Consider the following 22,168-nt stretch of genomic DNA (forward strand, 5'->3'; position numbering starts at 1 on the left):
AAAAATCGCGCTGTTTAGAAGGAGTGCAAAGAAGAATTGAGTTATTTCACACGCGCACTACAGAGTAGGCGTTCCCTAACGGAAATACGCAGATGTTTACGAGAACGCGCCAATAAGATATCGCTTGCGCATGCTTGGCTCTGCCCTCCTCCTTGCTTGTTTTGCCCACTAAGACTAATTTGTTCACATTGGAAACGACAAGATGTGGTCTATCTTGGTTTATTTATAAAATATCTTTGGTAAACATCAGCAGGCCAGGCCCTGTCCAAACCAGACAGAACAGCAACCCTCCACACGCGCACAAACAGGATATGACGTGTTGAGAGGCCTCCCTACATGAAACAATTGGAAAAAAACGATCTCTGACTGAAAAATCTTTTGAATGGTCATCCAATTTCATATTCAATGTCGGAAACTCGGGCTCCGACTTTTCCGTTATGACTTCACCTCATCCCTTTTCCGAGTTCCCAGTTGATAAAACAAAAGAAAGAGTTCCCAGTTGCACCATTAGCGCCTGAAAGTGATCACTGACACTCAAACATAGCATTTGAGTAGTAAGGCAAGCAATCGACTGTTGACGAAAATCGAGAAAACGGGTAGGTGCTTTTAGATTCCCTAGCGTCGCTTTCAAATGTATTGAGTTCCACAAAAACAGTCCGTGGGAAGCCAAAAGTTAAATACAATTCCATTTAAACTTATTGCGCTGGTGGGCAAGACTGTTGGTCATTATGAAGGGGAAATTTAAGACAAAATATCTAAAAGGAACGTATTATTAAACAGACTTTCCAAACATGGGTCTGTTGTAGACCCCCCCCTTCTTCTTTAAAGTTTTATGGCAGACTACGCTACCTACTGTATGGGGTATTGAAACAAATAAATAATAATATATTTCATTGCGGGGGGCCTGAGATAATACAAAAATGAATCAAACAACCATCCCACTATTTCAGTCACATTCAAATCACATCCCTATGAGGACGGAGCATTAATCAGCAGGCTTCCTTGTTAATGGCTCTAAAAATCCTCTTGAGTCCCAAAAAACGCTGAGCCGCGTTTACAATGATGGCTAATTTCTCAGATTTTTATCTCTTTGCACTGTGCAGTTGATAACCAAAGTAATAAACGCTACAAAGTCCATCTTCTTAACATGCGACATGTCAGGATCCCTCTGTTGACAAGGAACATCTTGTGTCTCTACTCCTAATACCATTACTTATTCAACTTCACTCTTCTCACTGCCTCCGGATAGGAGACAGCCCTTACTCTTACCACCTCCGTCTCCTTCAGCCTAACAGGACACTTCAGAAATGCAGGTGCATGTTCACCACCACAACTGCAGCATTTAGGCTCTAGGAAAAGTCATCAAATTTCAAGTTGAAAAAATATCATTTAGGGGGTTTTCTCTGCTGTTTAACATGACCCTTAAGACAACAAGGGTTAAGACTGAGTGTAACCTTGATTTTTGAGGCATAACATCAAATCAAATCAAATTTTATTTGTCACATACACATGGTTAGCAGATGTTAATGCGAGTGTAGCGAAATGCTTGTGCTTCAAGTTCTGACAATGCAGTAATAACCAACAAGTAATCTAACTAACAATTCCAAAACTACTGTCTTATACACAGTGTAAGGGGATAAAGAATATGTATATAAAGATATATGAATGAGTGATGGTACAGAGCAGCATAGGCAAGATTCAGTAGATGGTATCGAGTACAGTATATACATATGAGATGAGTATGTAAACAAGGTGGCATAGTTAAAGTGGCTAGTGATACATGTATTACATAAGGATGCAGTAGATGATATAGAGTACAGTATATACGTATGCATATAAGATGAATAATGTAGGGTATGTAAACATTATATTAGGTAGCATTGTTTAAAGTGGCTAGTGATATATTTTACATCATTTCCCATCAATTCCCATTATTAAAGTGGCTGGAGTTGAGTCAGTGTCAGTGTGTTGGCAGCAGCCACTCAATGTTAGTGGTGGCTGTTTAACAGTCTGATGGCCTTGAGTAGAAGCTGTTTTTCAGTCTCTCGGTCCCAGCTTTGATGCACCTGTACTGACCTCGCCTTCTGGATGATAGCGGGGTGAACAGGCAGTGGCTCGGGTGGTTGTTGTCCTTGATGATCTTTATGGCCTTCCTGTAACATCGGGTGGTGTAGGTGTCCTGGAGGGCAGGTAGTTTGCCCCCGGTGATGCGTTGTGCAGACCTCACTACCCTCTGGAGAGCCTTACGGTTGTGGGTGGAGCAGTTGCCGTACCAGGCGGTGATACAGCCCGCCAGGATGCTCTCGATTGTGCATCTGTAGAAGTTTGTGAGTGCTTTTGGTGACAAGCCAAATTTCTTCAGCCTCCTGAGGTTGAAGAGGCGCTGCTGCGCCTTCCTCACGATGCTGTCTGTGTGAGTGGACCAATTCAGTTTGTTTGTGATGTGTATGCCGAGGAACTTAAAACTTACTACCCTCTCCACTACTGTTCGATCGATGTGGATAGGGGGGTGTTCCCTCTGCTGTTTCCTGAAGTCCACAATCATCTCCTTAGTTTTGTTGACGTTGAGTGTGAGGTTATTTTCCTGACACCACACTCCGAGGGCCCTCACCTCCTCCCTGTAGGCCGTCTCGTCGTTGTTGGTAATCAAGCCTACCACTGTTGTGTCGTCCGCAAACTTGATGATTGAGTTGGAGGCGTGCGTGGCCACGCAGTCGTGGGTGAACAGGGAGTACAGGAGAGGGCTCAGAAAGCACCCTTGTGGGGCCCCAGTGTTGAGGATCAGCGATGTTGTTGCCTACCCTCACCACCTGGGGGCGGCCCGTCAGGAAGTCCAGTACCCAGTTGCACAGGGCGGGGTCGAGACCCAGGGTCTCGAGCTTGATGACGAGCTTGGAGGGTACTATGGTGTTGAATGCCGAGCTGTAGTCGATGAACAGCATTCTCACATAGGTATTCCTCTTGTCCAGGTGGGTTAAGGCAGTGTGCAGTGTGGTTGAGATTGCATCGTCTGTGGACCTATTTGGGCGGTAAGCAAATTGGAGTGGGTCTAGGGTGTCAGGTAGGGTGGAGGTGATATGGTCCTTGACTAGTCTCTCAAAGCACTTCATGATGACGGAAGTGAGTGCTACGGGGCGGTAGTCGTTTTGCTCAGTTACCTTAGCTTTCTTGGGAACGGGAACAATGGTGGCCCTCTTGAAGCATGTGGGAACAGCAGACTGGTATAGGGATTGATTGAATATGTCCGTAAACACACCGGCCAGCTGGTCTGCGCATGCTCTGAGGGCGCGGCTGGGGATGCCGTCTGGGCCTGCAGCCTTGCGAGGGTTAACACGTTTAAATGTTTTACTCACCTCGGCTGTAGTGAAGGAGAGTCCGCATGTTTTCGTTGCAGACCGTGTCAGTGGCACTGTATTGTCCTCAAAGCGGGCAAAAAAGTTATTTAGTCTGCCTGGGAGCAAGACATCCTGGTCCGTGACTGGGCTGGTTTTCTTCTTGTAGTCCGTGATTGACTGTAGACCCTGCCACATACCTCTTGTGTCTGAGCCGTCTAATGTAACACAGTGGAACACCCCTAAACCGCTGGAACAAAGGAGACAAGCAGAATGAAATTTCATATTTTTGTCTCTTTAAATTCTTTGAGTGAACCTATATCTGCAGGCAGCTTGGGGGCTATGCCTCTTCAACTCATCTGCCTATCACTGTAGAGAAGAGCTGGTTTATACAGCTCCCTAGTGGAAATGATGAGGCATTGCATTTACAGTGAGTTATTTATGACATATCTCAGCAATAATTCTCAAAGCGTAAAACTCCTTACTATCTTGGAGTTTCCCCTATATTTTGAATTACCATCCAAGATCCATGGCCACAGACAAAACAAGCTTTTCATCATTAAGTCTGGAAGACACTTTGACTGTTCTCTCCTCAAACTCTCGTCTTCCCCCCCAGCAGAGACTTCTTAACGGACATGTTTGTTGTCATGTTGGGTTCGGTGAAATTAATATAAAAAGCTAGCCCTAAATTAAAGGTGTCATTAAAACCCGAGGGAAAAACGTGCCCTGGAGGAACGGAGGTGTATCTTCACGCAAGAAAGAATAGTATGTTTTCCGGTAGAGGGCGCTAGTATGGGGCATTTGGTAGTGGACGAGGCCAAATCGTTTTTCTCCCACGTAAAACGACGACGAGGGTGTGGACATTGGGGACGTAGACAGTCTGCTTCAATCTCAGTATAACTAACTATTTCTCAGTCGAATTATCTATGCTGTTTGAATCCATCGGGTAAGTAAAACTAAGTGCATTTTTACATTGATGTATTCACACTTAAATCGTCCTATTTCTCGGGTTTGTTTGCTATCGAGATTGCTAGCTTCAGGCATCTGGTCTGAAGTCAAATAAGAAGGCGAGGAAAAAGGGACTGGCCAAAGAAGCGTCAACTAGTAACAAACTGATTGAAACTTCTTCAACGGTATCCCTCCTTACGGGGCGTTTATAATGAAACTATGTATAACTTGTTGTGAAACAAAGTTGTTAGGTACTTAGGACAGTAACTAGCCACAGTATAGCATTGGACTTTTTCAGCAGCCTATTCTCTTACACGGGTATCCAAAACGTTTAAACTACTGCTAACGTTACTAGCCAGCAAGCTATCTGGAAAGCCGGGTAGGAGCTTCGGGCCAGCTAGCTTAGTGGCTAGCTATGACAAGTTCATGTTGGTCTGTCTAGCTAGTAATTCCTGATTGTGGTTCACACAAGAATACACGTTCTTTGAACACTGTAACTTACACGGAGTAACATTTGGATTCATCCCAAATAAATCGCATCACTAACTAGGCTAGCTAGTTATATGGCTATAGCCAACTAGTAATTGCCAACTAGTAATTGCATACTCTGTCAGGTGAATTAGCTAGCTTTATGGTATTAGCTAACGTTAGTCAAATGGCATTTGGAATGCTCCCTAACAGCCACAGCTCATGCCATGGGTCTCATGGTTTATTTATCTGTATGCATGTAAGCTAATATCCAGGATACGTGTTTAGCATTAATATGTCACCTTGGCTTTACCAATACATTCATCTATGAAGTTAGAATCAGTCTTCACTAAAACAAAAATGATGAATTGTATGTAGCCTAGCTATGTAACCCACAGTACACCACAAGGCATATGCATTTACTTTTTCTTTTCTTTTACAGTTTGTATTCTTCTAGTCCTGAGAAGCCTTAAGGAAATTGTTCAAACAGGGTTTCAAAATGTAGTGGGTTACAGCACAGCTCGTCATCTGTCCCAGAACAGATGGTTTGAGTCACGACCAGGTGTTGGGTCAATCACAACATCTATTAGTCTATGCATTGGTTGGAAGTTGAAACAGTGTTCCCTATCATGCTTAGAATGTATTTAAAAGCATGTAGTTATATCCGGTGATTATCATCCTTCTCATGTTTGTCTTTTCAGATATGTGCCACTGGTTCGCTGTAGTGTAGCTGTACGTCTCCCGTCTGGTCCCTGACTGTAGCTGTTCTCTCCTTTGAGGGACGAATGCACTCCAGGCCACCCCTGAATTCCTTAGGCTGCCTCCCTTGTGTATTCCAGTTCTCACACTCCAGTCCCATCACCGCCTCTCAGTGTAAGTTAACAGAAGAAGCCGAGTGAGCCATCATGGATGATATTTTTACCCAGTGCCGGGAAGGCAACGCAGTAGCTGTTCGCCTGTGGTTGGACAACACAGAGAATGACCTGAATCAGGGGTAAGTCTAACTTATCAGTACTTTTTAAAATACATTTTTATTGTGCTCAGAGTGTCTCAAAAACAACTTTCTGATGTTGAATTGCATTGTAAAAGGATGTTATGTCACCTGCTATCAAGTCTCAGTATCAAGTCTCAGAATCATGCATGTATATAGGCTTCACAGCAACTTGTGACCAGCTATCAGGAAGCCACATATCTATTGGACTCACCCTTAGATGTCAAAATAGGTTGTCACACCCAAATGTTGGACTGCTCAGTCATTATTCCATAGCAAAATACACAAATTACACAGTTGCTTGGAGGAGTCATTCGAGGGATTCAGATTTAGGCATTTAATACTTTTACGTCTGTTCTTCGCCAATCCCCTGTGATGTTATGAGCCTTGAGTTGTGTGCCGATAATTAGTTCCACACAGCTGAAACGGGAAAGCTTCCAGAAATGTACAGAGACCCACCACATCATCCCATGTACAACGAGAGGACATGGATCTGTTTTGGTTTACTAGTACATAAAAAGCTGATGGCAAATATTGCTGGGTAATTAATTGCACAGTCATCGTCTTTCTTTTGATGTTGTCGTCGAGGAGTGTGAGGGTTGTTTGTTGCTGGGCTCCCAGCCAGCCCGACTCCCCAACTCTGTGAACTTGACCTGAGATTGGAACCCACTGCTTTCCGGACACGTGACTTGGCCTGGTATGGGAACTTTAAATGAAGCTAAAGGATGGCAGATGTCTTGGATATGTTTTCTCATTACCACTGCCCTGAAATCTGTTTGTTGACTACCTATTTGTATTAGGTTACTGGGCAAAGACCGAGCAAAGATGCTACAACTACAAAAATATTTGGTGCTTCCTGCCTTAGCTATTTTTGTGTGGCTGTTTTCATTTGACTCTATTATAGACTGCTAACCTATAGCCTAGCTCTAATGGTTGCATTTGGAGGTCCATTAGAAAGCAGGCTTCATCATGCATCCTGGCCTCTTCTACTGTAAATATCCTCGGGTGACTCAGTAAAGGGAAACTTGGCAGGGCTTGTCCCCACTGATGGAACTCAGACATTTCTGGAGGAGGGTGACATGAGTTCTATATTCATGCCTATCTGCATCCAGATAGAACTATAGAGACATAATTGTTGCCCCCAGGGAATGCTGTCTGAAGCTGTTCATCTCACTCTCATGCGGAGGCTTGATTGTTGACTACCTTGCTTAGACGTTACAGAGCATTATGCTGAGATATTTTGACCAGCTTTCATTGTTTTTTTTATTTGTGTTCATACTGTTGTAAGTAGCCTATGGTATACAGATGCATGGATTTTATTTGTGTGAGTGTACACGGCCACTCGAACACGTGGCCCTTCTCCATTAGCTGATTGCCTGTTATGTCCTCCTTATTGGTCAGGGTGATGTATATTTTTCCCCGTGGGGAAGACACTTCCATACTGGGCCTTTCAGCCCCTGCTATAACTGTGATTGCATGGGTTTTTATAGCCGACTGTACAAACATCCACATCTTCCCTGTTGAATCCCACCATGTCCTATATATCCCTATTCCACACTTTCTCAGTTACTGCTAGTTAAAGTAAAGGTGATTGTGAGCTCCTTTCTGTGTCCGTCTGGGTGCAAAAATGTAAATGCAAGATGCAGTGTAGTGGAATGCTAAATGTCCTTACAAGGAATAACACGCAAGCCTCTGGGGAACGCTCTACAACCCTCCAAAAATGAGCATGTGAAAAGGGGAGGAGTGTAAGCCAGAGAATTGTTGTGGGCTGGACAGAGGAAACAAATGTGTGTGTGACAGGCAGGCAGAGAGAGAATTCTCCTGTGGGGCAGCTTTAAGACAGGCGGCCCAGTTATGACCATTTTTTTGTTTTTCACTAGTTGGTCTTTTGACCACACCCGGCACTCTGACACAACCTCCTCAGTCTGGGGAGGACAAGGGGACACATCAGTCAGGAGAGAGCCATTCTGACATGACCCCTACTAATACTCTGTGTAACAGAGATGACGGTGTGGATGGGTTAGTTAGTAACTACCTCTCTGGTGAGGATGGTGAGAGTGGCAGGGGCCACGTTGACAGAGACGGGGGTCCAATCCTGCTTCCTTGTGCTGTTCATTGCAGCTACCAATGCGTCATTGTGTCCACACCTAGGAGATGAGAACGTTCTACTGTTAACAGTATCCTCAAGGTAAACTGTGTGGGAGGAGCCATGTATGCAGTGAAGCAAAACACAGTCCCACACAGAGCACTGCCAGATGTTTTACTGCACAGTTTCTTCAAGTGCAGTTGCAAAAACCATCAAGCGCTATGATGAAATTGGTTCTCATGAGGACCGCCACAGGAATGGAATACACAGTTAACTCTGCTGCAGAGGATAAGTTCATTAGAGTTACCAGCCTCAAAAATGGCAGCCCAAATAAATGCTTCAGAGTTCAAGTAACAGACAACTGTTCAGATGAGACTGCGTGAATCAGGCTTTCATGGTCGAATTGCTGCAAAGAAACCACTACTGAAGGACACCAATAATAAGAAGAGACTTGCTTGGACCAAGAAACACAAACAATGAACATTAGACCAGTGGTAATGTGTCCTTTAATCTGATGAGTCCAAATTGGAGATTTTTGGTGAACCGATCTCTGTATGTGTAGTTCCCACCGTGAGGCATGTAGGAGGTGGTGTTATGGTGTGGGAGTGCTTTGCTGGTGACACTCAGTGATTTGTTTAGAATTCAAGGCACACTTCATTCCATGTGTTATTTTATAACTTTTGACTTGTACCTGCATACATACATACTGAACAAAAATATAAACTCAACATGTAAAGTGTTCCCAAAATGTAAAGACATCCCAAAAATGTCCCATATGCAAAAAAAGTTGTTTACATCCCTGTTAGTGAGCATTTCTCCTTTGTCAAGATAATCCATCCACTTGACAGGTGTGTTTTATCAAGAAGCTGATCCAACAGCATGATCATTATACAGATGCACCTTGGGCTGTGGACAATAAAAGGCCACTCAAATGTGCAGTTTTGTCACACAACACAATGCCACAGATGTCTCAATTTCAGCCATTTAGTTTCTTTCTTGTTTCTGACTGAAAAGTTCTGTTAATGAAATCCTTAATTTGTTTATGAAAAACATTTGCTATTCCCTCAACCCTTGCTCTTGTTATGTGAAACATGTAAGCATCACATGCATCTGACCTATAGCCTAACATAATCACAACAATAAATTGGTTTTAATAAACTGTGAACACCGTAACACGTGACGTGAAAAATACATTACAAACGGGCAAATGTTTACTTGTTGCGCAGGACGGAAAGGGGAAGTCAGATCTGTGGAAAACATATGACTTAGTCTTGGAAATGACAGGAAATCAAGAAAGGGGAGGGTATAGGATCAAGCCTTTTGGGAGTATTATGTGTGCCAAACAGTTGTTGTTGTTAGATTAAAATATCACTTTCTGACCATCTCCCTCTGGCTGTCCCTCACACTGACCAACTGTGTAAGCAACAGTAAATAAGTGTAGCAGAGTGTTTTAACAATAAAGAGATATATGGCCTTTATTACAGCATAAAAAACAGTTGCATGCATTTGTGAATTGTGGTTTATTGTTTAGGCTAATTATTCAAAGCTCCCTTTGTTATTACATTTTAAAACTAGAATGCTTGATTGCATGTCAATGCATGAATGTCTCTGTATGCTGTGTGATGGCTTGAATGATTGATACAGTAGTCTATATATTGAAGTATAGGCTTTAGACTAAACAGGTTGCGCTCTTAGGCCTACAGCTCGATGGTGGTTATACAAGGATGCTATACCAAGCCTACTAATGATAACGACATTACTTAATATTATTATTATAATAATGATCATAATTGTAATAACAATAAGGAGATCAAGAAAAATGGGGGCGTAGGAGCGAGAGCTGCATGCATATGTGTGACAAACAGGAGCTGTTAGATTTCAATATCTTTCTGCCTGTTTGGTACATTGTAAACAGCACTAAATACATTCGTCTGTACTAATGAGAGAGAAAAAGTATAGTCTTTACAGAATAGTAAACATTCAAACAGGCAACAGAAGCAAGACCTGTCTTATTTCTGTAGATATACTGTACCAGTCAAGTTTGGACACCTACTCATTCAAGGGTTTTTCTTTATCTTTACAATTTTCCACATTGTAAAATAATAGTGAAGAACATATGTAATCATGTAGTAACCCAAAAAAGTGTTAGAAGAAACTCAAATATATTTTGATTTGTTTAAGTAGTCACCCTTTGCCTTGATGACAGCTTTGCACACGCTTGGCATTCTCTCAACCAGCTTCATGAGTTAGTCACCGGAGTGACTTTACCGTAGATGGAAACATGTTTGTGTGTCTTCAGTTTTTGCAGAAAGAATGCAGAGGCAGTGGCAGAGCCATAACACCTTCCTCTCGTGCATTCTTCTGTTTCCTGTACTCCTCTCCCAGTGGTATTAGATAGTGCCACTCATTTCCCCTCAACATTTCCTCATGATGGACCAGCTAATTACAAACGTATGCTAATGAGTGCCGTATTTTTTTGAAGTGCAGTCTGGTTGGGTATGTCGTGAAGTCTGATCTTCCATTTAGGCCTACTCTACCGTAGTTCTTATTTTATGTCTTACACCTATCTCTGAGTTTTTATTCCTGCACTGAAGATCAAAACTCTTAAAGATAATATTGGCTGTGTCTACACAGGCCAATTTATTGGCAAAAAAAAAAGCTGATAAATTGGTCAAAAGATATGAATTGGGCTGCCTGTGTAAACGCAGGTGGTTCAGACAGTCGGTGTACTTGGTCCACTTAGCATTAAAAAAATAGCTGACACCAGAACATTACAAAAATGACTCCCTGGCTCTGCCCAACCCCCACTCTTCATAATGTGGTGTGTGTGGACTGTTCTGCCAGTCTGCTGGGTGGTAAAGGAGTGTCAACCATGGCTGTAGGCCTACTATCTGTAGCTATAATAAAAGCACATTCAAGAATAAATCATCCTCAACATGAATTATAGTTTCACTTCTGTAGAGTTCTGCTGTGGGTGAACATCATTAGGCCTTAAATCAGTGCTGTGACATACCATGGTAATGAGTTAGAGGCTCCTTGTTTGGTGAAGAGGGAGGGTGGATTGTGTACGGTCACAGAATGCTGTTTATATTTAATTCCCTGGTGGAAGGGTGGTAGTGTAGTTAACCCATATAGCCCAGCACCTGACTGGGCAGAGCAGACAGTAGTCTGGGAGGGTCATTAACATAACGGTATGTCTGTGTTGGAGGGGCTGGCCCTGGACTAGTGTGTGAACTGTAGAGCCAGCTGTACCCTCTGGGCCTTCCCAGCTCCCACTGTAGCCAGCTCAACCCTCTGGGCCTTCCCAGCTCCCACTGTAGCCAGCCCTACCCTCTGGGCCTTCCCAGCTCCCTCTGGAGCCAGCTGGGCCTTCCCAGCTCCCACTGGAGCCAGCTGCAACTAATCTTACTGTAGACTACAGTCACACTAAACCAGTATGAGATTTCTCAAATCACGGTCATGCCTCTTTAATTGGTAGCTTGGCTCTCATTTCTGTGGATGGCTTGTTATTTGTGATTTTTTTAAATGTATTTTTTTACAGTATTCAAATAGACTAGTGTGAAAGAGAATTGAGTAGATCCATATCAGGCCATTGATGTTTGTCATATGATCTCACTGTGAGCTCAGCGTAGAGACAGAGTGTAGACGGAGTTCTTCCGTCTGCCGATCTGAGCCCTGTTGGCAGGTGGAACTGCCTGAGGTGGGGCCAGGACGGCAGGAGAAAGCCCTTCTGAAGCTCCCTGGGCAACCGGCTGGAAAAGGTCGGCGACACCCCCCCTGTCCTGTCTCCACTGACTGATTCATTGGCCTGGGTAAGAGCCCTGCACAGGCATTCATTTTAAGCTTGAGCTCTACCCATGCCCACAATATTCAGGCTCTACACTACTCAGGCCTGATTGCTTCTGCCAAATTTAAGGCCCTGCACGCAATCAAAAATACATTCCTCTGTCACAGGAGTCGCTATTGCGCGATGAGACAAGGACATCCTGGGCCGGCCAGACCCTCCCCTAACCCGGACGACGCTGGACCTCTTGGGTCTCTCGGTCGTGGCCGGCTGTAGTGACTGCGGTGCAGTGCCTTAGATCGCTGCGCCACTCAGGAGGCCCCACCCACATATTGTTTAGTGTGTATTGCGTATACTCACTTAGTCCCCACGATGGGTATCTAAGTCGTGGACATACACCACTTTGATGAATTAGTATTTCTTCACACTAGGCGCAGCAATGTACACATGGCGGTAGGTCTATGTGTGAATGTTCCGTAATGCACTTGGTGGGGAAACACTTCTAAAATGTGCACCACAGTTTCATGGACAGAGATGGAAATATCTGTTTGAAATTTTGAGAGGAGAGATCTAAAGATGCAACAATTTATCATGGGTTGCTAATATGACTAGGAATGCTGCCTTTGGCTGCAAGACAATAAAATAAGTGGAAAGAACCAATTGAACAGGAGAACGCATATGAGGAAGCCTCAAATAATTGCCTCCGTGTTTCTATGGTGGGATTTTGGTTATACGCTACTTTAAAGCAAGGTAAGACATTCCTCATAATATGAAGTAAAATGTCCAGGTTAACCAAATGGTCTAGGTGCCTGTGCATTTGATTTTAAAGGGTAATTAAACAAACTTCCTGCCATCCAGGACATCTATATCAGGAGGTGAGGTAGGAAGGCCCAGAAATTCGTTAGACTCCAACCGCCCAAGCCATAGATTATTCTCTCTGCACGGCAAGCGGTACCGGTGCGTCAAGTCTGGCACCAACAGGCTCTTTAACCGCTTCTATCCCCAAGCAATACGATTGATAAATAGCTAACAAAGTAGCTTACACGGACTATCTGAGCTGACCTTGTATTCTCATTGACAGTTTTATTTTTGTCTCTATGCCCACTCACAGGGCTCTACAGACACACTGATACTCCAACACACAAACACTCACTCACACATAATGTGTACATACATTTATACTGACTTGTGTTTTGATCGTGTGTCAAATTGCAATATTTGGTTAAAATAATTGCAATTATATACTGCAGCGCCACCAGAGACTCTGGGTTGGCGCCCAGGCTCTGTCGTAACCAGTCTGTGGGGCGATGCACAATTGGCCTAGCGTCGTCCGGGTTAGGGAGGGTTTGGCCGGTAGGGAAATCCTTGTCTCATCGCGCACCAGCAACTCCTGTGGCGGGCCGGGCGCATTGTGCGCTAACCAAGGTTGCCAGGTGCACGGTGTTTCCTCCGACACATTGGAGCGGCTGGCTTCCGGGTTGGATGGCGCTGTGTTAAGAAGCAATGCGGCTTGGTTGGGTTGTGTATCGGAGGACACATGACTTTCAACCTTCGTCTCTCCCGAGCCCGTACGGGAGTTGTAGCGATGAGACAAGATAGTAACTACTAAACAATTGGATACAATGAAATTGGGGAGAAAAAGGGGTAAAATAATCATTGCAATTAGATTTTTTGGGGGCCTATATCGTGCAGCTGTAGAATGAACTCTGCTTGAGAGCCATTGTCTGTTGGAGAGGGCCTCTGTAAGAACAGATTTAGCCCATCTATACAACGTCATCCACCCATATTTCCGTATGGTGTGTGTCTGGGGAGGCAGGGTCTCTGTGGGCCTCATTGGGGCTGTTTTCCCTGGAACACAGTCTCCTGTGTGTATGTTGTTGTGGAAGTGGAGGGTTAGGACTCCAGGAAAGGGCCTGCTTTCATCACAATAACCCCTCAGTTCTCAACCACCAGATATAAGCATTCAGCACTTTTCTCTCTCACTGTCTTTCTAGCAAGTGCAGCATGATTTCATTTATACGCAGAGGTTCATACACCTTGGCACAAATCACAAGCTCATCAGAGCCCTATGAAATTCTTCTGAAATTCTGGAATGAGTGGGGAATGGAAATTTCATCGTCAAATTCCTCTCCAACTGTTGCTCTGTGAGTTGACTGGGGGAGAGAGGGATCTGTGGGGAGGGGCTGAGGTGATGAAGGCCAGTGACAGGAGAACGCAGTAGTAGCCAGAGAAATGTAGGATGACATAGCAGCTGGGGAGTTGTGTGTGCGTGTGTGCCCCTGGTGAAGGAAGTCTCCCCGACCCTTATAAGGCCTGCAGAGAAAGATTGGCCTGTTGTTTTAGTCCCCCTTTCCTGACTGCCTCACTACTATACTCTGGCCAGCTCTCCCTCTGACTGTCCCTCTTTCTGTTTAGCTTTCCTTTTCATGCACACATTCTCTGCCTGGGCTGCATTCAGTATGAACAAATGTAATGAAATGTTCAATTAAACATTTATTGTGCTGTTCTGAACGACCAGTTGAAAAATTGGGAAGGGTTGGAGATGCTGAGGTCCGGAACCGCTGTCAGCATGGCTGCTGCCCTTTTTAATTACATCACTTAATTCTTCAAGCCACACCCACCAAACGGAGCGAACGTACGTCCATCTGTTCAAGAACGTTGAACGTTTTGGTGAAAGGTGTCGTTCAGTACAAAGCGTTACACAACGTACCAAACTTCAATCGAACTGAAAGCACTATCCCAGCTCTCTCTTGCCACTGTCTGGTTGACTGTCGTTGTTACTGTTAGGTTCTCAAGGTCATTGCTGGGATGCTGGAGTAAGGAGGCGTCACTCCTGTCCTGTCACTGAGGCCAGTCAGGCCACTGTCCTAACATGTGTTTCTGTCACTGTGACTAAGGCAGAGTGGGATGGGTTACCACTGCCAGAAGCACATCTTCTCTGTCGCTGTGACTGACTGCAGGGCAGGCTGAGTTCACATTTAGTTCCTCTTTCCTTGCTGGATGTTGACCGAATTTCAGTATCAATCAGGATCAGCTGTTTTTGCCCACTAGTTTGCTGCACTGCATTCCCCTGTCTACTTCCTAATTCCACTCTACTGTTTTCTATAGATATAAACACTTTGAAGGCTTACTTCAAGGCATTTTATTGTTTCTATATGCCATTAGGCATCGACACACAGCCATTAGGCCTAGCAGGCACAGGGAGTGTTTGCCTACCTCACATTTACTAACAGGCCTATGCTGTAAGTAGCAGTATCTCACATCCTTTAGCACTGAGAATCCAGATAGTCCTACACCATTACTTAGCAATAAATAGTCCTGCTAGGAAGTTTCAGTTCTATGCTGCTGTTATATTACAGGGTTGTGTTGGTGTCATATTTAGCCTCTGGTCATTTTACAAATAAATATGTTTTCATATCATTTCCCTTTCCTCATTGCTAGTAGTAAGCAGAAAGCAGTACGGTGTGATGTTAATGTGGTGCTGTATTCTGTCCTCAGGGATGACCATGGCTTCAGTCCTCTCCACTGGGCCTGCAGGGAAGGCCGCTCCAGCGTGGTGGACATGCTCATCATGAGAGGGGCTCGCATCAACGTCATGAACAGAGGAGATGACACGCCCCTGCACCTGGCCTCCAGCCACGGCCACAGAGACATCGTGGGCAAGGTGGGGCTGATTGGACACATACTGCACACACACACTACTTAAACACAGACATCACAGAAACAAACACTTGAGTTCAATTAAGGTCTCTTTAGGTTGATTTTGCTTCCCCTATAAAAGCCCAGGAAGGAACTTATGAAACCAGAGTTGATAGCTGCTCAACACCCAAACTCACTGCATGGTTAAGACTTGTCTACTCTTGTTGCAGTGCTGACATCAGTCATTTCACGGGGAGAGACACTGGCACCATTTCCCAAATAGTGTTGGATGGATATTGTTTTTAAACTGTACCCAGTTGCAACATAGCGTCTTCAACTCAAGCCTAAGCAAGTCTAAATGAAACACTTTGACACACACACAGTGATTTGCCTTAGGTAATCAAGTCTGTTATTTTCTTTAAAATAATTGTATCTTTCTGTTCCTTCGAGTAACTCTCAAATCTTACATCATTCAATGCAGTAGTGTTAGTCTGCTATGACAGGTTTCTGGTTTCGTAGTGCTGCAGACCACAGTTATGATTTGGTTTAATATTAGACATGTCACAATACCTCTGGAATGTATGAGCAGACAGGAGAAATCCTTTTCCAGGCCTGCCATAGGTGGATTACTAGCATCACTATATAATCCAAACAGGATCTGGACAGCCTTGTGGTGTCTAATCTAATCTTGTGGTTTGGTCTCCTAGCTGATCCAGTGCAAAGCAGACGTCAACACTGCCAACGAGCACGGCAACACACCGCTGCATTACGCCTGCTTCTGGGGTCAGGACCCAGTGGCTGAGGTCAGTATGCCCCCTGGTGGTCTACTGTGGGTACTGTCTATTTCTATGTGAACAACAGTTTATGTATCACTGGAGTTACATTGATGTCTATCTTCCTCAGGACCTGGTGACTAATGGAGCTCAGGTGAACATCTGTAATAAGTATGGAGAAACTCCTCTGGACAAAGCCAAACCTCACCTACGTGAAGCCCTCCAAGGTATTCAACATGCCATTACTCTGCATCATCCATTGTTGGCAAGAAAACTGTGATTTATTATGTGTTAGCCCTGTTACCTAATCAATGCGTGCTTTGTGTTCGCCCCCCTCTCAGAGAAAGCAGAGAAGTTGGGCCAGAGTTTGACCAAGGTCCCCTTCAAGGACACGTTCTGGAAAGGCACCACCAGAACTCGACCCCGTAAGTCCCACAGCCACAAAGCCATTTACTAGCTGCCTGCTTTTCATTACTAAGCTTGGAGAAAACAAGAAGTGAATGAAGTGAATATCAGGCACAGTTTATAGGAAGGAATGAACATCCAGTAAATGTCCCACTGGGGTCTCTGGTAGTCCCCAAGGTGCCTGATGACATTTCCACTGCCTTTCAGTGTGCTAAATTGTGCAGAAATAGTAGGGCTTTTTGCCAGACCTGGGGCTTTAGCTATGCTCTTCAACTCTGTCCTCTGTGCGCCAATACGTGCAGGTAACGGCACGTTGAACAAAGCAGCGGGCATTGACTTCAAACAGCTTTCCCTCCTGGCTAAGATCAATGAGAACCAGTCTGGAGAGGTATGGAGCTGTTGTTTCTACATGACTGCTGTTTTATCTGTTACTGATGTCCGCAACTCATGTTACAAAGTGATTCATCTCTGAAACACTGACACACATCAGCATATGTTTTGCATCAAGTTATACTGTATATTGTGGAGGTTATGCTGGAACTTTGTCTCAATCATTTTTTCTTTAGTTGTGGCACGGACGCTGGCAGGGGAATGAGGTTGTGGTGAAAGTGTTGAAGGTTCGCGACTGGTCCACCAGAAAGAGCAGAGACTTCAATGAGGAATATCCCAAACTCAGGTAATAACGTTTTACCCGCTTGTTGTTCATTGTAGGTGTATTTTCTCCTGTTCTGTGGATATGTCTGTCTGCCTCTTACACGTTTTTATTTACTGACCTGTTGATCTGTATGGAAGTTATTTTGGTTTGTCCCGCATATGTCCCACCCTATGTGTGACCCTCTTCCTCGGGCCCATCCCAGGATATTCTCCCACCCCAATGTGCTGCCAATGTTGGGAGCGTGTCAGTCTCCTCCTGCCCCTCACCCCATCATCATCACACACTGGATGCCCTATGGCTCCCTCTACAACGTGCTTCACCAGGGCACTGGTGAGTACCACACTAACCTGCATTGTACTAAAGACTTCCAATGTAGGACAGTACGTTGAGTTAAGGTCATGGAAAGACGAGAAGGGCGCCGAAGGGGATGGCTGATGTTTTATATGCCAATTGTGCTATTTTGTTTGTTTGTTTGCATTGTTTGTATCTTATTTTTTTAACCTTATTTTGTACATAATGTTGCTGCTACCGTCTTTTATGACTGAAAATAACTTCTGGACATCAGAACAGCGACTACTCGAACTGGAAGATTTTTCCTTTAACGAGTCCGACATGAAGGATATACTGCTTTCTTGGGAACAAGCCCTAATCCCCGTCATGTGCGTGAAGAAAAGATGGAGAAAAATTGGTTGAGGTCGTACTGACTTCTGAGAATTCGTAGGCGAGTGAGTTAAACCCCCGCTGCCATCTGTTCTATTGGCCAATGTGCAATCATTGGAAAATAAAAATGATGACCTATGGTCAAGCTTATCCTACCAATGGGATATTAAAAACAGTCATATCTTATGTTGGAACGACGACACGGATATAGCTGGCGGGATTTTCCATGCACCGGCAGGACAGAGAAGCTATGTCTAGTAAGACTAGGGGTGGGGGTGTGTGTCTTTGTCAATAACAGCTGGTGCGCGATGTCTAGTATTAAACATGTCTCGAGGTTTTGCTCACCTGAGGTAGAGTACCTTATGATAAGCTATAGACCACACTGTCTACCAAGAGAGTTCTCATCTATATTATTCATAGCTGTCTATTTACCACTACAAACTGATGCTGGCACTAAGACCACACTCAACTAACTCTAAGGCCAGAAGCAAAGAAGAAAATGCTCACCCAGAAGCGGTGCTCCTAGTGGCCGGGGACTTTAATGCAGGCAAACTTAAATCCGTATTACCTCATTTCTACCAGCATGACACATGTGCAACCCGATGGGAAAAAAAACTCTTAACCACCTTTACTCCACACACAGATATGCATACAAAGCTCTCCCCTGCCCTCCATTTGTCAAATGGTCAGATGACGCGGATGCTATGCTACAGGACTGTTTTGCTAGCACAGACTGGAATATGTTTCGGGGAATCATCCAATGCCATTGAGGAGTATACTACCTCAGTCATCGGCTTCAGCAAGAAATGCATCGACAACGTCGTCCCCACAGTGACCGTACGTACATAGCTCAATCAGAAGCCATGGCTTACAGGCAACATCTGCATCGAGCTAAAGGCTAGAGCTGCTGCTTTCAAGGAGCGGGACACTAATCCGGATGCGTATAAGAAATCCCGCTATGCCCTCTGACGAATCATCAAACAAGCAAAGTGTCAATACAGGATTAAGATTGAATTCTACTACACCATGGCTCTGACGCTCGTTGGATGTGTCAGGGCTTGAAAACTATTATGCACTACAAAGGGAAACCCAGACACGAGTTGCCCAGTAACAGGAGCCTACCAGACGAGCTAAATGTTTTTTATGCTCGATTTGAGGCAAAAAGCATGCATGAGAGCACCAGCTGTTCTGGACGACTGTGTGATAACGTTCTCGGTAGCCGATGTGAGCAAGACCTTTAAACAGGTCAACATTCACAAAGCCGCGGGGCCAGATTCATTACCAGGATGTGTACTCAAAGCATACGCGGACCAACGCTTCTACCCCCTAGCCATAAGACTGCTGAACAAATCATCAAATGGCCACCGGACTATTTACATTGACCCCCCACCCCAGTGCTGCTACTCGCTGTTTATTATCTATGCATAGTCACTTCACCCCTACCTACATGTACAAATTACCTCGACTAAGCTGTATCCCCACACATTGACTCGGTACCCGTGCCCCCTGTATATAGCCTCGTTATTGTTACTTTTATTTTTTAAACTTTAGTTTATTTGCTAAATGTTTTCTGAACTCTTTCTTGAACTACACTGTTGGTTAAAGGGCTTGTAAGTAAGCATTTCATGTTAAGGTCTACATGTTGTATTCAGCATATGTGACAAATAAAGTTTTTTGATTTGATTCATCGAATATGCCTGGATGTTTGTTTTAGAGTTCAGGCTTTTAAGAATTGGAAAAGATTTAGCTAATCATACTGTACTAGTTACTAGAGAAGGAGTACAATGTTACAGCTGTTGCTAATGTGTGAAAATGACTGCCATGGATCTATTGTCTGTCAGACTTTGTGGTTGACCAGACACAGGCGGTGAAGTTTGCTTTGGACATTGCCTGTGGGATGGCCTTCCTCCACACGCTCGAGCCCATGATCTCTCGACACTCTCTCAACAGCAAGAGCGTCATGGTGAGAGAAGGACTCACATTAACAGTACATATTCACTACGGTGATGTAGTTGTCATGTGTTTCACTCATGCTTCTTATGCCTTGGTGGATGACTTACATTTACATTACATTTAAGTCATTTAGCAGACGCTCTTATCCAGAGCGACTTCATTGTGTTTGAAACCCACTGTTATAATGACCTGATATTCCTTGACAGATTGACGAGGACATGACCGCCAGGATCAGCATGTCAGACGTCAAGTTCTCCTTCCAGTGTCCAGGCAGGATGTACTCCCCAGCATGGGTAGCCCCTGAAGGTACATCACACACAGCCATTTTCTCTCTGTTGCTTACCGCATTTCACCTTTTTGAGAATGTAAATAATTGCTTTATCTAACTAAAATGTATGGAACTCCTATAGCTATGTGTGTGATTCTGCCTCTGTGTCTGTCCTGTGCCCATGCAGCCCTGCAGAAGAAGCCTGAGGAGATCAACCGGCGGTCAGCAGACATGTGGAGCTTCGCTGTGTTGCTATGGGAGCTGGTGACCAGGGAGGTGCCCTTCGCTGACCTCTCCAACATGGAGATAGGCATGAAGGTGAGACCGCTTGAGTTCAGGGTGCTAGAAGTTATAGGATTCATTACAACATGGGAATCTCAACACAAGTCTCAGTTTAGTCTTGTCCTTCCCAGAGTGTCTCTGACATAGTTCCCTCTCTCTGTTCTGCCCTCAGGTGGCCCTGGAAGGCCTACGACCCACCATCCCTCCCGGCATCTCACCCCACATCTGCAAGCTCATGAAGATCTGTATGAACGAAGATCCAGCCAAGAGACCTAAATTTGACATGATCGTGCCCATCCTGGAGAAAATGCAGGACAAGTGAAAACTGCTTTTTTGCTCTGCCTTGAATTACCCTCCTAAACCCCTGGATATCTTGCCCCAGATATCATCCAAATATGTGGTGCTTACCAGTATTGCCTTAGACCTACTCTCACTCCTTATTGCTGCCCTCAATGCCACTGTAACTTAAGCCTCTGAAAACTAAAATGGCGACAGTCACTTGTTTTACTCTTGATTATGATTTTCTTTTATTTACTTATCAAGATGAGTTATCAGTACTTTCATCTACGTCACTGTCTCATCGTGTCCATGCAGGAGCTAAGTGTTGACTGTTCTGACTGTTGTGCTCTAATCATGTGGACTGAGTACAAGCCTCTATCTTTGACTGAATAACCTGTGGAGGTCAGGATGACAATCTGTCTGTTGCACTGCTTCCTTTAACTCTGGAGGGGGTCTCACTATCTAGGGGTCAGACACTGTAAAGTGACCTGTAACCTGTTATTACTGATTAATGAAAGCTCTTACGAAAACATTGTTGCTATATTAGCCTGAAGCCTGTCTTGTGGAACTGAGTGTGTACTGTATGGCTGGTTTACTTTGTTTCAAGGGCAAATTGTATGTATGCAAACAGGATTATAGGACTGCTCCTGCTTAGACTATTTATCCGACCAAGCATTTCAATGTCCAGTATTCTTCAGGAAGTGCAGGGGAATGAGCAGAACCACTTTTTACATGTGCTTAGGTGTCCGCATACTAGGTTCTTGTTGCTCCTAGCAGAACTCGACTAGGCGACCATCTGTGCCTCATACACCCTTAAGATATTTGCTTGAAAAACAAGAAAAAAGCGGCAATATTACTTTTTGTCCCTCTTCAGAAGCCGTACAACAACATATCTATAACACTTCCTCAAAATATTCTGAATTCATGTTTAATGTTGACCTTTTTGCAGAGGTCTTAGTCGCTCAATTTTACATCTAAGATGTTTGGTGCAGTATTTCTCAAGTAAAATATTTTTGCCTGAAAACGTGTAATCTCGTTGAACGACAACAAGTCATTGAAGAGTCTCTACTGTTGACCAATCACCAATGAAAGGACGTAGACCAAACTTGCCTCGACAAAAATGTGTGCCGAACAGCCGGGAAAAACACAGGATATTGCCGAACACCAAAATGGAGAAAAAAAATCTGACATGCTTATTACATCATTTTTAACATTTCATCCACTGTATATTCTGCCCTCAGATCATTGGGATGTGTTTTCTTCAACTCCCAGCTTTGTTGAATTCTGTGGCTATGTTTATGCCTGAGGCGATTCCCAACATTTCACAGGAGAGTGGACAATAAGGGGATAACATTAACATTCTGCATTGTTGTAGCCCCATATGAGTTATTTCCTCCTTTATTGACCTATGTAATACTTATTTGTTTTTTTAATATGCATTCTTTCTGTCCACCAGCTTGCTTATTTGTGCTGAATCACCAGAGTAAAAGCCAAAAACGAGCATGTCTTATACAAAACTATGTAATTTATATATAAGTATATTAAAAACAAATCAAAATAATTTATATAGTCTGAAAGATCTTGTATTGGTGTGTTTCTCAATCGGGTGAGTGATAGTGGATGTTCATTCAAGCAGCTTGGTGCA

The 22,168-nt window shown here is 44.1% G+C and overlaps 1 protein-coding gene across 2 annotated transcripts; it reads left to right on the top strand.

Moving 5' to 3' along the window:
- The first annotated feature begins 380 nt into the window (after positions 1-380).
- Positions 381-22,084, top strand: LOC115141983 (integrin-linked protein kinase-like). 2 transcript variants are annotated; one of them, XM_029681426.2, is made up of 13 exons: positions 381-596; positions 5,450-5,742; positions 15,108-15,273; positions 15,956-16,051; positions 16,152-16,248; positions 16,363-16,446; positions 16,729-16,814; positions 16,993-17,102; positions 17,284-17,411; positions 19,583-19,704; positions 19,901-20,000; positions 20,150-20,280; positions 20,417-22,084. In XM_029681426.2, exons 2-13 carry the CDS (start codon positions 5,654-5,656, stop codon positions 20,564-20,566), a joined length of 1,359 nt encoding a protein of 452 aa, XP_029537286.1. In that variant the 5' UTR covers positions 381-596; positions 5,450-5,653; the 3' UTR covers positions 20,567-22,084. The 2 variants fall into 2 exon arrangements, with proteins under 2 accessions (XP_029537286.1, XP_029537285.1); XM_029681425.2 differs by lacking the exon at positions 381-596 and adding an exon at positions 4,154-4,278.
- The last annotated feature ends 84 nt before the right edge of the window (positions 22,085-22,168 follow it).

Source organism: Oncorhynchus nerka, linkage group LG14, assembly GCF_034236695.1.
Source record: "Oncorhynchus nerka isolate Pitt River linkage group LG14, Oner_Uvic_2.0, whole genome shotgun sequence".
NCBI lineage: Eukaryota > Metazoa > Chordata > Actinopteri > Salmoniformes > Salmonidae > Oncorhynchus > Oncorhynchus nerka.